The 17794-nt window shown below is 34.9% G+C and overlaps 1 protein-coding gene across 3 annotated transcripts in view; it reads right to left on the bottom strand.

Moving 5' to 3' along the window:
- CACNA2D1 (calcium voltage-gated channel auxiliary subunit alpha2delta 1) overlaps window positions 1–17794 on the bottom strand; it is a 452272-nt gene that overhangs the window by 150813 nt on the left and 283665 nt on the right. For all 3 annotated transcript variants that reach the window (XM_066318753.1, XM_066318754.1, XM_066318752.1), the window contains exons 11-12: window positions 13386–13544; window positions 9268–9372 (exon numbers count right to left, since the gene is read on the bottom strand). In XM_066318753.1, coding sequence (XP_066174850.1) covers window positions 9268–9372; window positions 13386–13544 — 264 coding nt within the window. The remainder of the gene's footprint in view (window positions 1–9267; window positions 9373–13385; window positions 13545–17794) is intronic.

The raw sequence follows: 17794 nt of genomic DNA on the forward strand, positions 1-17794 counted from the left end.
TCCAAAATGCTTTAGAAAAAGACTTTCTAAGTTACATTTAGTAGTTCTTACTCTGGATAAGACTTCTCTAACAGAGCTCCTCCATCTCTTGTGCTGGTGTTCTCTCTAAAAAGCACCTCCTCCTTACAACATCTGCATCAATCTTCAATACCCAACAATGAAGTTGCACAAGCTTTCCACTTGCCTGGGTGAAATGTACAGTTCACCTACTGCATTCTAACTTCTCATTTCACATCCCTTTCCTCTGTTATGCTTCTTGCATATATAAGCACATCTTCCTATCCAAATGGACTGCAACTTTATTTTTTCTAAATTTTTATTTCCTTCTTAACCTGTCATCTGCTTAGGCTGCTGCATGCATTCAGCTTGTGCCACCATCTGCTTGTTTCAGCTGTTCCCTTATTGTCTTGGCCCCCTAAAGAGATTCCTATTCTGTACTTTCCCTCTTGGAGCCCAGCTGTAAACTCTCCTTTCTGTCCACTTTTTCCACCTGTGCATTGGCAAACCTTTCCATCTACTAATAGACAAATCCTCAATACCAGCTTATGAGGTGGCCTAAGCAGCATTTAGAAACTAAGATTTCTATCAAGTTTTAGAGTCAGTAAATGATAGTTAATTCTTTCTAAAACATTATTCAGTTGTGCTACCTTAGTTACATTGTGTATTCTCTTAAGTAGATAAATTCTGCAATTTCTTCCCAGAAAGCTGTATTTTAAAACCAGTGTTGGTTTTAAACTTTCCAAAGTTAACCTTTGGAAAACTCTAGACTCAATGATCATACAAATTTCAGAATTGTGTCATAATGACCAATTTTACATAAAACATCTCTTAATCTTAATAATATTTTTTTTTCTTAAATCCTTTTTGGCTTCTCTATCTGCAGGAAACAGTTCTTAATATTTAAATATTCTTCACTCAATGTATTTTTGAATGAAGGGGAAATGTAAGCCTCTCATGTTGTTTCTATAGTAAAACAAATCTTCTCTGTCTTTGCTCTCTGTAACTGACTCATCACAGTTAGTTTTTACTTATTGAATTTTCCCTAAGAAACACCAGAAGCATAGAAAAATTATTTATAACTGTAAATATATAAGGTCATGCAGGTAAAACTTATAATGTGAGACATAATTACTGAATATCTTGTAGCAGGTTAGAAAAAAATTCTTATTCTAGAAAATGCAAAGAACAGTTAATTTCTTTTGAAATTTTAAGGTAGAATTATCTGTAAATCTAGGAGAGAGAAAATACTTTGAGTGAGAGATCAATAAGTGATTTTTATTAAATCCTTTTATTAAAGGAAAGGAAGGTTCCACAGCAGTAAAAAAAAGGATAACAGACACACTCCAACACACAGAGAGAATAAGCTAGATGAGTGAGTAGTGTAGAAAGACAATGTAAAGAATGAAGGATTAGAAGAAAAATGGCAATTTAGGAAGAAGAGAACATTAAGTATACAAGAAGAAACAACATAATATAATGTAGGATTAAAAAGTCTTGGAAAATCAAGCACAGCTACTGAGACTGAAGGTGAACTTTTAAAAAAAACCCAACAAAACATACAACCAAAAACCCCCAAACATCTAGGGAAAAAAAGATTCAGAATAAAGCAAAAACCAAATATGGTTCAACAATGCAACACAGTTCCAAAATTGTAAGTTATGGTCTTTGATATATTTACGCAAGTGCTGCATGAGAAAGAAAAGATGCATAAGAAAAAAAAAAGTGCTCTGTTCTCTTGATACCACTTAAATTTCTCTCACTTTTCGAGAGCAACAACGTGCCTTTATACAAAAAAGGTGTGTAAAGAATAAAGAATGAATATAATCTCAGATAAACATTTGATGAATCTGAAAGAAATCAGCTTGTTTAGTTGAAAAGACCAAAGTTGGATAGCAAACTTGGATGAGAGTTTCAACATAGAAATTGTTTCCTAAAATGGAAGGGATATTATTATGACAAGAATTAGTTGATCTTTTTAAAGAATGTAAAAAGAAAAGAAAAGAAAAAAAAAAAAAAAAGAAAAGAAAAGAAAAGAAAAGAAAAGAAAAGAAAAGAAAAGAAAAGAAAAGAAAAGAAAAGAAAAGAAAAGAAAAGAAAAGAAAAGAAAAAGAAACCCTAAACCCTCTAAGCCTACTTTGTCTTAAGGAAATCTAGGAAAGCTTTCTAAACAGGTAGCTGTTGAAAGAGAAGAATGTAAATACTTAAGGAAGCTGTGGAACTGGATATTTTAAAGAAGAGGTTACAAAAACATCATTAGGCATGGCCTAGGTATTAAAAGGCTCATTGCAGAAAGTCCCAGACCTTCAATTCTTGAATTACAGAAGCACATAATCAAATCAGAAGCCATTTCACAGCAATTGCAAATTCACAGGAATGAATGCACAGTCAATATATGAGGAGGCTGAGACAGGATGGACCCTCTGATGTCTAGCCTCAGCCAGCTATGCCATATGTACCATTTTGTTTATATAAATAAGCAAAATGCAGTCTGACTCTCTTGCATTTGTCCCAAAACAAACATAATGTGCTTTCTATATTAACTGATATTCTATCCTTGTTGCCTTGATTAATCATTTTATGCCATCTGCAGCATCAACCTCAATGTGATGCACTGAATCAATTGCTATTACTACAGTGTTTGGAATAGAAGATCAACAAAAATAGAAGTATCAAATAGCATCCTCCATGCCAAATTTGAAGGAAACAAGCTGCCAGTTGGGTTTTATGTAACAGATACACATGACTTTAATAAAACAGATAAGGTTACTTTTCAACAAAGCTATATTAAAACTTTCATTAGTCCTCTGCAGTTCTCAACACCTCCACGTGGATTTTTATCTTGCACAGGAGATAAAAATGTCACGTGGCAACCCAGGATCATACTCATAATGAAACAGCAGCAAGGAGAAACTCACATCAACAAAGAGATGTGTGTGCAGACACATGCATTAAAAGGTTCTGCAAGCAGATCTTCCTAAAAGACCCCCCCTCAGTCCCATTGCACTTTCTGCAGCACTTCTTTAAATCCACAGCAACCTCACCCAGCTGTCCACACACAGAACAGCACAGAGGATGCAATGGCTGAATGGAAAAGTAAAAAAAGTAGAAAAAAATATCATGGATATTAGTTCCTTCTGGTAGTCTCCAAGAAAGGTTTGGTGATGTTTGATGTCTGAAGATAAAGGGGTCAGTGTAAGATAGTGCAGGAAAGATGGGCAGACTGTTGTACTCTATGAGCATTGCCAGGGCATGGACACATGGTAGCCTAGCAGGTTAGCTGAGAAGATGACTTGAAAGAACAAGGCATAGATATTTTTGAAAATGAGTACATTAAAAAACTCTGAACTCAGATTCCTAGTGGGGAAACAGCTTCACAACCGTCAGCAAATTGTGGTTCAGAATCTAAGTTTATGGGGAAAAAAATGTGTGCCTAATATTGTACTGAAAAAGAAAAAAACACCCACCAACCTCTCCCCCCAACTGTAATTGCATGGATTTATAGACTCAAGACTCACATAGCTTAGCATTGTGCAGCTTGAATATTACTGAAGCATATTTGGGTAATGAGTGTCAAAGGAGGGAGACTGCTGATATGGTATATTTAAATTCATTATTGTTAGTGGAATTAATTTATGTTAAGAATCAAGGAACTGGGACAGTAGGTATATTGCAAGCCCTTAATTAATAAGTGGAACTAAGACGTAAAAAAAGAGGTAATTTGCCTTTAGAATATAATGCTTCTTCTGTGAATACTCTAATAACAGTTTCCACTTTTTACTTTGAAAGAAGAAGTAATGGATGATGGAATTTTTAAATACTGACCCAGGTTTCAACTAGAATATTTTAGGTTTACCATTTGTGCATATCATGGAATATACAATAAACTATAATTAACAGCTGGAAAGTGACACATTCTTAAGGCAGAAGTGATTAGGAAAAGGGCCAGGGAGCCAGTTTAACCATCTTGCTGAAGCTTTGTTCAACCATTAATTTAATTACTTTGTGTTATATCCTGTGTCACAAGTCTACCACGCACTCAGAAATGCAAAACCTGTTGGGATGCACTCTGACAGCTGCTCAGTTCTATCCAAAGCTGACACTAGTGTTGTGAAAGATGCTGTTTCAATTTTAAGATCTGTTAGTGACCATATAAAGTTACATTTGGTCAGTCTGATCCCTGATGAGAATTCCATGGTGACATAAAGTGGAAACATCAGAGGCTTTTTCAATGGTCCTTAGAATTCAGGACCAACACTCACCTAGAACAATGCCTAATATAGTTTTGAATTTAGTTTTATTGACTTGCAGTTATGCACTAATGGATTGAAACCAGAAAAGAAAATGGTTCCCTCCACTGGTAATGACAGTAGGAGGCTAGAAGTCCTGTTTTCTTTCTTTCTTTCTTTATTTTTTTTTTTAATGAAAGTTTTACATCTTCTTTCTCATAAATATTTCATTTTATCACTCTATTGACATGCTGAATGTGTCTCATTTGGAAGAAGTCAGTGGCAGCTGTAAGGTTCCCAGTGGAGTTCCAGCAAGCTGGAGCCTTCTCCCCCAGGATCTCTACCACTGTAGCAATTCTACGCCCATCAAATACAGATATTCTTGATAGAACTGAGTTGCTGGAAAATGTCTCTTCACATAATTTCATCTCAAATGATACTGTCAGAAAAATCTACAAAAAATGAGGGTGTACTAATTATGGCAGATAATTCTGTGAGACTGAGACTTAAAACCCAATTTATAGTTTTGTTCCTACCTGAGAGGTCAGACTAATCCTGCCTCTGTGCGCCAGGTCAGTTCATCCAACCCACACAAACCTCTTCCATTCTACAAAACTTCAAACAACTAAAAGTACATGAGGTATGTTTAAGGTCTTTTCCTACTCACATAAATTGAGCAATCTTTCCAAATACAGATTCCAAGTGAAAAATTTGACCCAAAGATCTCTGGTTTTCTATTTTAAACCTGAATTCAAAATTCTCACGATAAACACCTACGAGGTATGCATTTCAATTAAATTTATGTTGCTATCTTCACTGAAGCTGTCTGTAGGAGGAGTGCAAATAAAATGAAATTTAGCACCCTCATTCCAGAAATTTAGAGCATGTGTGGTATTTTACACATTAAATGTGAGTGCCCCAAATGTCATCATAAAGGTAAACATGCCAGCTTTTGAATATCAGGTTTAGCATGTAGTTGCAATATGTGCCAATAAAATCTGGTTTTAAAAAGGGCAAAAAGGCATGCGAAGGTGAAATACAACTGTTATTTTCCTCCTCAAACAGATAAAATGTTCCTCCCCAAATCTGTGTTACATAAGTTTCATAATAACTTTCCTATTTGCACTGTAAATTATTTATACAGACAGAAAACTATTTTAACTATATCTGTATGCTATTTCAAACAGATTAAAACTTCAAATTTAAAAGGACTACTTTTCAGCCTCTAGATTCAAGGCTGCTTTTTCAGTAGTTTTCAAGTGCATATTGCATTATTACATTTAACTTGAAGGTTGCATCATTGACCCTGCAAACAAGTGTACTAAATCATGTTATTTGATGGGCCAAAACTGAAGCTTCTTTCATGGCATGGATTTACAAATTAATTGACATGAAAAAGAAAATACCTATAGAGCTGAAGAAATTTTACATGAGGAAGATGGAAACAAGGATTAATAGATTCAAATAAATGGTCTTTTGTTAATACAAGAAAAAGAAAGCAAGTTTTAAAGTCAGTGGTGTCTAAGTGACTGACTGTGACATAAGACAATAAAGATTCATCTTTTATATGCTCTATGCAAAACACAAAGACAAGTGGTCAAATAAATGCAGAGCAGGCAAGAAGTTACATATGCTGATACATATTTATATCATGATCTGCTTCTACCGTAAAACACAGAAAACTTTTTAGCACCTTATATTGAATAGTCCCTCTACATATGATAAATATCGACACAGTCCAAAATTCACTGGATATTTATGACCGAAATTATAAATTAAGTGCAATAAAGACAATAGATACTACACCCACATTTCTTTAAAACCTCTTCATTTAATATAATAAAGCAGCCTACTCTGCAATCTAAGAAGGTAACACAATATTTGTGATTATGACTTAGCAAGATTAAAAGTGTATGCATATTTTCCATGTTGGAATGTGTCCAACCAATTATGCTATTCTCTACTGATAATGAACTAACATTAAGTTACATACTGAGGCAACAACGAAAGAACTCGCATGTCATCACTCTGGAATCAAGTGTAGCCTTACTAAGGAGAGCATTATCACAAGCGTATTTTGTATAAATCTTATTTTTTAAAATATTAGAACGTTATGAAAGATGTTGTAAGAATTCATTGTGACTCCTCAAATAGAATTTACTGGTCCAGTCTCATTAGATGTTCTTAAATCATAAATTTCCCTTCAACAATACAAGAATTATTACTGATTGAAAGTGATAAGGGGAAAGAAAATGGTTCTTCAAATTACACCTGCATAAACTTGGTGCTGCAATTCCAATGTCACCTTGGAGAAAACCAGTTTGGACTGATATGTAGAAACCCAGTGTTTCATTAGACAAATGACAAAATATAAGTTTTTCTAAGATTTGAACTTGTAGATGCGTAGACCATAAACAAATGTAGAAAATGTGCCTTGCATTGCATTAGCAATGCATTAAATTATGTATGATAATATACTGACACACAGTGAGCATTATTACCATTATACATTTTCTGTATACAATATAGCCCCCAAACCCTCCTTCAAAAGAGGGAACAAGAAAGTGACTGTGTATTGTATTTTATATATTACAGTATACATAAAACCACCCTGTGGTGGTGCATGTTTTGGATTTTACTTTGCTTGTTCTTGTTATATGGGTTATTTCTAGAAAGTTTAATGTAAAATGGTTTGTTCTTTGTATCCCCCTCTTGTTCCTTTCCCTTTGTTCATCCTCAAGTTGTTTGTCAGATATTAGTTAAGTGTCAGTCATTAGTTACATAACCCTCTGGTCCTGTCAGTCACTCTGGGCCTCTCCCTGCATCCAGAAAATGCCAAGAGAGGCGTTGAGTGAGTGGGCAGAATCAAGGGGGTCCCCTCCCATTTGGCTATGATTTGATGTTGCACCTGTATGTCATGTTAAGAGTCACTCCTTACTTTTCTGTTATTGGTTTGTCGCTGTACCCCATCCCTGAGACCCTCCCCCTTTATAAGTTGCTCCACTCACATTCTCAGGGTCTCTTCTGATACAGAGCCCTGGGGTGAGGATCCCCCTGATCCAATAAACTCTGTAGCCCTATCTCCGAAGAGTCCCACCTTTTCTCTCCTGCCTTGGCCGCGTCCCTGCTTTTGGTCAGCCAAGAACCACCAGTGTCGTCGTGGTGCCAGGGCTGGCTGAGCCAGGGGACACAGACACTGCAAAACCATCCCAATCCTTGGCAGGAAAAAATTACATTACTAAATGATGCAGTAAAATGATAATTTAAAATTAGTAAATCCTACATTTCATTTATTATACTTCAAAGGATAATCAACCATCAGGCATGATGTGATTAGGATCACAAATCTCCGTGCTCCAAATCTGTTTTGTTGTTGGGACTGAATATTTTACTATACTTTCCTCCTACCACAGCAAAATAGATTAAAAAAAACCAAAAAAAAAACACAAAAAAACAAAAAACAAAAAAAAAAACCAAAAACAAAAAAAAACCACAAAAAAAAAAAAAAAAACAAAAAAAAAAAAAAACCCAAACAAACAAACAAAAAAACAACCAAGAAATGAATCACGCATCTTTCTCCTTTTGGATGTATTTCCTATGGCTGATGGTTGTTGAAACATGGTAAAAGTCCCCACATCCATATTTGAAGAGGAATAATCTCTGCTCTGCATATATTTTCAGAGTACAGCCATGTGTGTCACAAAAGGCTACAACTTCCATTTTCTCTTCTAATTGCCAGTTTAAGAAGTACTTTCAACTCAGACACAAAGATTAATTAAACCCCACCATATCATTCTATGTGAAGCACTACTGTAAAGCAGCCACAAAATGATTTTTCAAGGTCAGTGACTGAATCACTGGTCAAGATACAAACTGAGCACTGCATTTCCAGCTCTACTCTTGAAAGGATTAATTCTAACATATGAGGATTTCCAACTAAATACTTCCACTGCTTCCTGCATATGCATCCATGGCAACTGGTAACAAAGTGCCTTCATGAATCTTTTCTAACTTTTAGCTGCTTTTTTGGAAACAAAACAAAAAAGCAACTCACAAAATCCCACAGACGTAGGCACGTCCCCAGGCACTAGAACAGGTAAATGCTTAGTTGCAGTGCAAACCCAGCTCATATTCTATTTCTATTTAGACTATGATTAACCTAATAATAATAATATTAATAATAATAAATAATAGTTTGCACTGAAATTTAGTAGGAAACCACTTTAAAGCTGCTATATTTCATGAATGCATTCCTGCATTTTTACATCTTTAAGTTTGCAAAACCCAGACCAGAAATTTGATTAGATTTAAGAATTAAATCCAAAACCAGCACAGCTAATAATCCAATTTAATCTAAACAACAGAACTCATCTAGGGATTCTCATGTCAAACCCATAATTCTGCTTGAACCAGAGATCAAATTTCATCAACAGAAAGCCATCCCACTTCTTGCTTAAACATTCAAAGGTATAATTATCCTCACTGGGAAAAATGTGCGTTTGTTCCAGCCCAAATCTATTCAAATTCAGATTCTAACCTTGAGTTCTCATTTTGCCTTTGCCTGGCAAACTATAAAAGCACATAGAAGACATTTGCTGTGAGGAGACAGAGATACACATATATATCCTATAATTTAACTACCTATGTTTCTGCTGGGTAATTCAGAAAATACACTAATGCAAGAAAAGTGTTACTAGAAAGTTGAGCTCTTTATGGCTTACAGTAATAATATGGCTTATAATATATATAAGTAATATATTATATATATACAGTAATAATTGAGTCCTTTATGGCTTACTTCTGCATCACTTGAGATCAATGAGTCACAAAGTGTAAAGCATTAAGTATATTTTATGATTTTTCAAATAAATTATATAGATTGAAAAAGCTTTAAGTGTCCTAAGCATCAATACTAGTAAATTTGGGGGGTTTTTTTAATACTTTATACATAAACCAAATTCTCTTTCACTCACACCATATTTAAACGTTTCTCTTTATGCTGTTGCATTTAATACAGTAAAATTTTTCATGTATCACTTACTTTTTTGTCTTCATTATATTTGTGGAAAATTTCTTGTGCTCTTTCTTCACCACCATCTGTAAACAGCATAATAATCTTATTGCAGTTAGCTCTGGAGACACTGTGCTGTAGGAGATACAAACAGAAGAGTTTTTATATTTCAGGATATAAAGAATAACAACTGTTATGCCTGATGGCTTTTATAGTTACACACTTGCTCCTTTCATATGGTAATGCCAAAACATAAGAAATGCTTTAGAATTTCCTTCAATACCCTCTTCTGAAAGAAAAATAAAATAAACGAAACACATTTTTATGTTCCATGATACTTAAATATGAGTGAATTCAGATCTGACCCAACAGAGTGGAATAGGGGTTGGTAGTTCCTTTCACCTCCACAAACACGAGGAGAACTCTTCAGCTCATAGTCATCACATCAACCCCAGTGTTCCTTCACAGATGGTCTGCATGAGTCTTGCACACTGAGGTTCTCTAAATATTCTTACTCTTCTCTCATCCTTACTTTTTTTTCTTACCATTACTTTCCTTCTGGACATTGGGGAACAATGGACCTGTAATGAATTACTGAATATGCTTTTTTTTTTTTTTCCCCTGCTGGACTCCTACTCACAAAAACTTTCCAGCTCACTGACTGCTTGAATAAAAACTCTGTTGATTTAAGTGTCCTGTAGGACATCCACTCTTATAGATTTGAAATATTTTTGTCATATTTCCTTAAAATAAGCTTCATCTTCTAAATCTTTATTTCTTTCATGTTCTTTTTTAAACTACTAAAAAAGAGCAGATAGCTGATCTTTAGAAAAGTATTTTAGAATAAGGTCTACATAATATATTGTAGCCAAGATATGGCCACCTAGATTATTAAAATCACTCCATCACCTTCTATTCCAATTATGTTTTATCTCAGACCTGAAAAATGGAGCATGTTCCATTATTTCTGGAGATCAAGCCTGAAACAGAATTAAGAAGCCCCTCTGACTCCTAATTCATCAAAGTAACTAGTAACACCCCTGATAAAAGGTTTTGCAAAGAAATAAAAACACTGTTTCACAGCCAGATCAATAGAGGTGAGCATCAATTTTGGCTCCTCTTTCTTTACTCTCTAAAATTTAAGAAACTACTCCAAGAAAATTGCTTTTTACTTTTGCAGCCATTCCCTACCCTTTGTGTTGCATGCAAATGGTCCCAGTCAGATACACCTTGGTATTTCTGAGTAGTTGGATGTGACAGAGTAAAACCCTTAGAGATCCAGTGAAACAAATTCAATTTCTCCTTCCACAAGTCTGAATATTGCTATATGAATTTACACTACAGTCAGGAAGATAAATACATGAGTTGTCCTTTCTAAGTCCTCAGTTCCCCCCTGCTCTACTCTTTGTGGCTACAGAGTGATTGTCAGCAGGCTGGTCAGGTGTGATGATCCCATTCCCCTCTGCCACTTTTCATTATACTCACTGGTTTAATTCCTGTTCAATATTCAGTGAAGAATTAATTATTTTCTTACTATTACTACTTTCAAATTTAATAATTTGGGACCAAAAAAACCCACCAAAAAACCAAGTCAAATGAACTAAGCCCCAAGATTTCCTTACATGGAACAACATATAAAACCTGCCTGAAATCAATTCTCTCTCTCTCCAACCTCATCAGCACACTGTTTTTCAGTTAGAATTAAATAATTTATGACCATTTTTCACTTCTGAAATATAACTTGCAAGATACTGCTTTGGGCTGCAATTCTCTTGATATTAAAAAAGTAATAAAAGTAGGGTTGGATACCTCATAAATAAAGGAAATTCACCTACATTCACAGTGATTTAATATATAGACCAAAATAAGATCAGAGGGACAAGGAAGGGGACCAAAATTTGCTCATGTTATGGAACTTTTTGAGGCATTTTGAAAGAAGCACTACTATGGGCAATAGGAACTTGAGCTTGGCTTTGCTTTCACCAAAGCAGGACTTTTCTGTGGCTTACTTTATCAGAAAAAAACAGTTTTCTCTTATCTCTTCCTACTTAGAGAAGGGCATTTACTTACACTACATTGTTTAGACACTAAAGTCATGCTAAAGAAAAAAAAATCCAGAATTTTAGCATTATTGCTAAAGATTAGCAACATTGCTCCAAACATTATTGGAAACCTGAACATGAATAAACTCAAATCATACGATACTGCCCCATCCCTGGAACTGTTTAAGGCCAGGCTGGATGGAGCTCTGAGCACCCTGGTCTAGTGAAAGAAGCCCCTGTCCATGGCAGGGGTGTTGGAACCAGATGATCTTTACGGAATTTAAAACACATCTTCCTCCTCCTCCCCGCTCCTTTGGTCTAAGATGGAGAAATACTGGCTCAGGGAGTCAACCCATTACAGATTGTGAAAAATTGATGCTGTAATTTCATAATTTTTCTGAACAGTTTGCCTGAACAGTCCAATGGGCACAGCTCAATGGGAAGGTGTTGTCTATACAGGAGCTTCCCCAGGACAAGAAACAGCTTCTTAGCTTAAACCACAAAAGAATACAAGTGGAATTGGGCTATGTAGTAATTTTTAGGTCTCTCTTCTATTTGATACAGGCCTTATTTTTTTTTTTTTTCAAACAGGTAAGCAAGACATTTAATACTGCATCTAAAATTGCTTTTGTTTTATACAAGTTTCAAATCCTTAAAATTAGCTAAGTGGCTGATTACAATTATGTCTTGTGACATGCCATTTTAGGAATGTCATTTTCACTACCTTTTCTTTAAGAAACCATAGATATTACAGTACAAGGGAAAAAAGAGGAGGCTGAACTGCTGAATCTGAAGTATCATTTTCAAATAAGCAAGTTAATTTAACAATAAATGATAGGAAAATGTTGTATTAAAATATGGAATCCAGATTATCATTAATCATATGAATTATTATGTTGAAACACCTTAAGTGTGTATTGCCATTTAGGAACACATCAGACAGCAATTTTTTCATGGTACCAATATTACTGGAATATTGTTTGAAATAATTGTCATCCAGAAACAGCACCCACAAAATTATTTTGAAAATTTGAGCGATGCTGCTATTATAGGGACCTTAAAGCAATTGGACTATTTGAATTCATAAATATACAACTGGAAACTATCCCAAAGAATATTTTTTGTTGTTTCTTTAAGCCTTTATTATACCCTCCTATTATAATGCCTTGTCACCAGAGTCTTGGGCTAAACCCATCACTTTATTCTTCCTGCTAAATGGATTTGGCAATATTTGGAGAGTGTGAGTATGTATATCCAAAGCCTTATGCAATCCACAATGTCCAGCAATAACTTCCAGTCTAGCAGAAATCATGTGAGCATAATCACACTTCTGCCTCCAGCTACAAGAGACAGGCCCACTTTAACACTCATCTCCAATTACTTTTTAAGTGATACTTTAGCCCTAGAAAAAAGTCTAGTTTGAGGCTTCCCCTGTGTTCAGCTTTTCTTAATGTTGCCTGTACATAAAGTACATATCTGAAAATTAGAAAGTGCAATGTATTTAAACCATGAAAATAATGCATTTTAGTTTTGAGGAAATTATTCTTTTTATCCATGAGAAAGATAGAGGAATTACAATAGTCTCAGTTAGGGAATACTAGTTTTTAGGCATAAGCAGGTGCCTAGTATTCCTCTATTAACCAACTCATTTCCTCCCCTCTGTCTTGCTCAGACCATGATAAAGTATTTATGACTTCTAATAAGTGTGAAATTGTAGGTTAACTAAGCATTGCTAGGAGATGATGTGGTAAAATTGAAGTAATAGCAGAATAACACAGATCTTTCCATTTCAGAATTAATGGCAAGTCAACCACTACCACAAGTATGTGTCAACTGTGAATCACATGTTAAATGAAACACCAGCTGAATGAATGAAGTAAAACAGTACAACAAATTGAAAATCAAATTAATTCCAAAGTCTTTGCAACCTACTGGGGAACCTGCAATGAAAAAAACCACGGAAACACTGTTGAGGCATTTACTTGCTAAATATAGGTTTGCACTTCTACCACTTAGTTACACAATGAAGGAGCATGCAATGGCCATCTGAATATTCCAGTTCTCCTTCTTCACTTGACAATAGACAGATCTTACTTAAATACTTACATTTAGCAGCTGCTCAAAAGCATAGCTAAAGCCTTTTTTGTAATCCGTAATTCCTTTAGCAGAGATTTTATAGACAGCTTCTTTCAGTTTCTTCTTGTTTCTCACATTAGCTTGGACAAGATGATTAAAGCAACTTACATTCTGAGCATTATTATTAAACTGGAAAAAAAAATAGAAATAGCATTAAAGACAGTTAATTTTCTTTTCTGTGTACTGTAGCAGTAAAGATCATTGTTTTCTGGATTTTTGTGATATAAAGAATGTCAAACCCACATTTTCATTTCCACTATGCCGAGAGCAACTATTAGTGGTGGAGATTACAAAATGAGACTATATACTAAAAAAACCAAACAGGCATTTGATGCTTGACTCAGTGGCAACCCCCAAAAAATCTATTATAGTGGAAAAAAATCCCACAAATTTTGTTTCAAGTTTACATAAAGAAATAAAACTCAGAAATGCAGAGTTGAGGAAATAATAATTAAAAAAAAAACCCAAAAACACAACCTTTTTTAACTCCCTGAAAATACTGGTTGAGTTATCAGGTGACTTCCATATTGCATGAATTAGTTTGGTGGTTTACAATCTGACTTTGAGATCAGAATCAATTGGAATATGTAAATTATGGAAGACAAAATACACTGTTGGAAGCACAGGACAGTATAGCTGCAAATATGAAAATACTGATGATAGCAATAGAAATTTGTGTCTTGAGAACACATACTTCTGCTGTCTTACATATCCATAATGACTACTCCCTGAAAAGTAATTTATATGATTTTCTGACATTATGTAAAAACATACACAGAAAAATTTTATAGTGCAAAATGTTGTCTGCATAAGTGGAAATCAGTTTAAGATTGCTTTCTAAATTTGTCTCTGTATAAATATACATATATTCACGTATACTTAAATACAGACCTCACAATTTACATTTCAATTGAAAGCAGATAATTATGCCTCTTCCTGATTATGGATGTTCAGTGAAAGTAAACATAAATGTAGTTTTATGTGCTCAACCTGGTGCAAAGCCTTAAAATAACTTAAAAATCAACCTCATTGGCTGAAATCTTACTACTGCTAGCTAGTTCAATAGTGCTCTATAGATTAAAAGGTAAATAAGGTCACAGGTTTCAATAAATGCTCAACTACTTACATGCCTAAAATAAATCACTAAGTACCAGGCACAAAGCACAGAGAGAGAACTGCTGTCAGCAGCAAATACCAGCCTGCAACTTTAGAACATATATAACAAACAAAACTTAAAAGTATTAAAAAAAAATTAAAACTTAAAAGGAAAGTATTAATAATATTAAACCATTTTTAATAATGCCTAGTATTTCAATTAATGTTATTAGGGGGTTACACTGTATGTTTTAATGTATTCCATATAGCCCAAGTAAGAATATTTTTGGGACCAAAAGAACCCCAGCATGTTTTGCTGCTTAAGCAAAGCCATGAGATGCTCACACAAATGTAACCTGTTCACTTGGATGCAAAACACTGACACACTCAATGATGTTTCCAAGAAAGTTTCTTATAGAAGTAACCAGTAAATCACCTAATGATTATTGGATACATAAACCATGAGGGAGTGAAAACAGTTATTGAGCTGTGGAATTATTTCAGTTTGCCTCAACCTAAATTTATAGCCATGGTAGGAAAATTATGGTCATAAAATAATTTTATAAAGACAAGGTCTGAAAACCAGAAAAACAAGGTCTGAAAACAAAATCTTGTCAGATTTTGAACTGGGGCAAAAGTACAGCAATTGTACCTGGAAAGCAGAAATAAACTATTACCCAGTAGGCAGCACTGCCATACAAAAGCCAATTTCATCTGAAAAGATAAAGTGAAAACATTCCTCTGCTTCACCAGTAATATTATATAGAAATTATTTAATAACCTAATACAAAATATATCCTGAGTTTAATCCTATGGCCTGTGCATGTTTTGTCTTGGCTATTGCAAACAGCAGTTTAGATGTTCAAGTGAAAATTCAGTGACAAGAGAAAATTTCTCCCTGGAATGTCACAAACATTAAACTGCCAGTCTAAGTTGCTTGCTAGCAGTCCCGCAAACATATCAGGATAATTATTTATAAGAAGGTCAGGTATCCAGCACATATAAAATTATACAGAAATTCTTTTTAAAATATTTTCAGGAATACTGGTTCAAACTGTGCAGGCAGCTGACAAGGAAATTGTGCAATACTACACTAACATTGCACTGTACTCATAAATGCTCTTAAGTGAACAAAGTGCCAAGCCAAAGCGTCTGCATCTGTAGATGCACAAATACTGATGTAAAATGCAGGAGAGAAGTGACACATTTGTAGCATGGAGAGTTCCATCAACCAAAGTCTGCAAATGTTGTAATTTAATTAAGCAGATGTATGAGCCAGCTGTTTGCAGAGACATCAGTCAACATTAATGTTAATGCCAGTCAGAAAAGCAGATGAGCAGAGATTTTGATTAGATGAAGGAATCAGTAGATGGAACAGCAATCCTCCAGAATGAACATTTCCCTGTTTGCTAGGAGATGAAGACAAGGCTCAAAACTGACTGATGAAAATGCTCAAAGGGGGAAAGAAAATTCAGGGGTGAATTTAATTAATCTGAACTCCAGTAAAGTACTGAAGTAATAGAAGGATTTCAACTATAAAAGCCATCAGATCGTCCTTAAAACTCACTTTCCATATGTGACAAACACCAGGATCATTCAAAACTTAGAGTTAGCCAAGCTGAGCTTTTAGTTATGTTTATCTGAAACATAATAGCAAGAATGGCACCATAATTTTTTACACATTAAGATGTGTAAAAATTTACACATCTTAATTTAAAAGCCAAAATAACTGCTATAAGCCTTTACTGATTACTGGTCATATTGTTTGACCCCTAAGTACCATAATGATGCTTATTTCAGTTCACAAGATTTCTTGAAAACACAATCACTCAGTGTTAAAATGAAGAAGGAACATGCAGGCTTTCAAAAATTAGTTGCTATTTCAGAAAGCCCATGTTCTCACAAAATCAAATCCTGTCAAAGGTGTAAAATTAAGGTAATTACAACCTATGCTTTATTGAACAAAGTGTTCTCAGTGTATCTATGTGAAATATGTCAGTTGTGTATTTATCAGGCTGGCATTCCCCCTAATTATTGCAGTAAATATAAACATATCCAACAAAAGTGCTACTGGTAAAAAGGAAATAAATTGATTTTTTATTAAGCCATGGGCTCAGTGATTCACTTACAAAACAACATATGACATTTAAAGGCAAGCCATTAACTGGCTAAAATGTAAAGCTACTCTATAGAGTCTGTCACCAACAATGGTAGCCTCTGTTTTTTCAACTATATGAAAAACTTATTCCTTGTCTAAGCTAAAATAAGAGAGGTTTGCAGCAAAACAGTTATAAAACATGGGAAACAGGGTAACCTTGAGCTTTTATTTTAAAGCATCATGAAGTATTAATATAACTAAATCTGTCTTGTAGTTGTACCTTCAAGGTAAAGGATCTAATGCAGTTTCCACTGGATTATTTCTCAGTTACCCATTTATTTATATCCTTTAGCAATTTCCACCTTTGGGATGTCCCAGAACAATCCTCTGTCCTGAGGAAATTAAGACCTCCTCCTCACAGGTTTGGGCAGGAATAGCTAAGCCTTCTACTGGGGCACAAAATGTGCCAAGAGAACTTGACCTCATTGACCTCAGACCACCAGTACAATCTTCGGCCATATATGGGGCAACTCAATAACCTGAAATAAAAGAAAACCAAATCAACTTATCATGAAAGTCCAAACAAAGGGCTTTGGGCCTAATGCTGCTTGAACTTTGTCATTCTGGAGAAGGTCTGGAACAGAAACACTAATCTGACAGTATTACAAGGACTTTATCTTCTGACTCACAAAAGGATCAATTTGTGAAAACCAAGTGAAAAAAAAACCCCAACAAAACAGTGAAAAATTATACAGAACTGCAGCAAAAGATCTAAGCTTGAGACCTTTTCCCTCCCTTGGGTAGTCCCACTGAGCTGTGGGATCCTTCAGCCACATGGACCTCTGCAATCCACAGTGCCCCAGGAGAGGAATTTATGGAAAACAAGGAGATGTTGTTCTGAAAACCTCTTCTAATTCCAGAATAGTAACTTATGCACTGCTAAAAGCCTCCTCTTTTCCACAGTCTCAACCTGGAAATCCTTCTAATAAGGTTACTAAAACTGCTATCGGAACATTTGGTTACTGGGAAATTCAAGGGAAGTGAAGCAGAAATACTGATTTATTGCCTATATATGGTCCCAGGCCAAAGACTTTGTGGATATGCAGATTAAAAAACTGATAACAAGATGCTACAGACAGGTGTTTTCATTAAGAGGGCAGTGTAAGGCAAAAGAAGTGGGGAGAAA

Source organism: Sylvia atricapilla, chromosome 5 (assembly GCF_009819655.1).
Source record: "Sylvia atricapilla isolate bSylAtr1 chromosome 5, bSylAtr1.pri, whole genome shotgun sequence".
Taxonomy (NCBI): Eukaryota; Metazoa; Chordata; class Aves; order Passeriformes; family Sylviidae; genus Sylvia; species Sylvia atricapilla.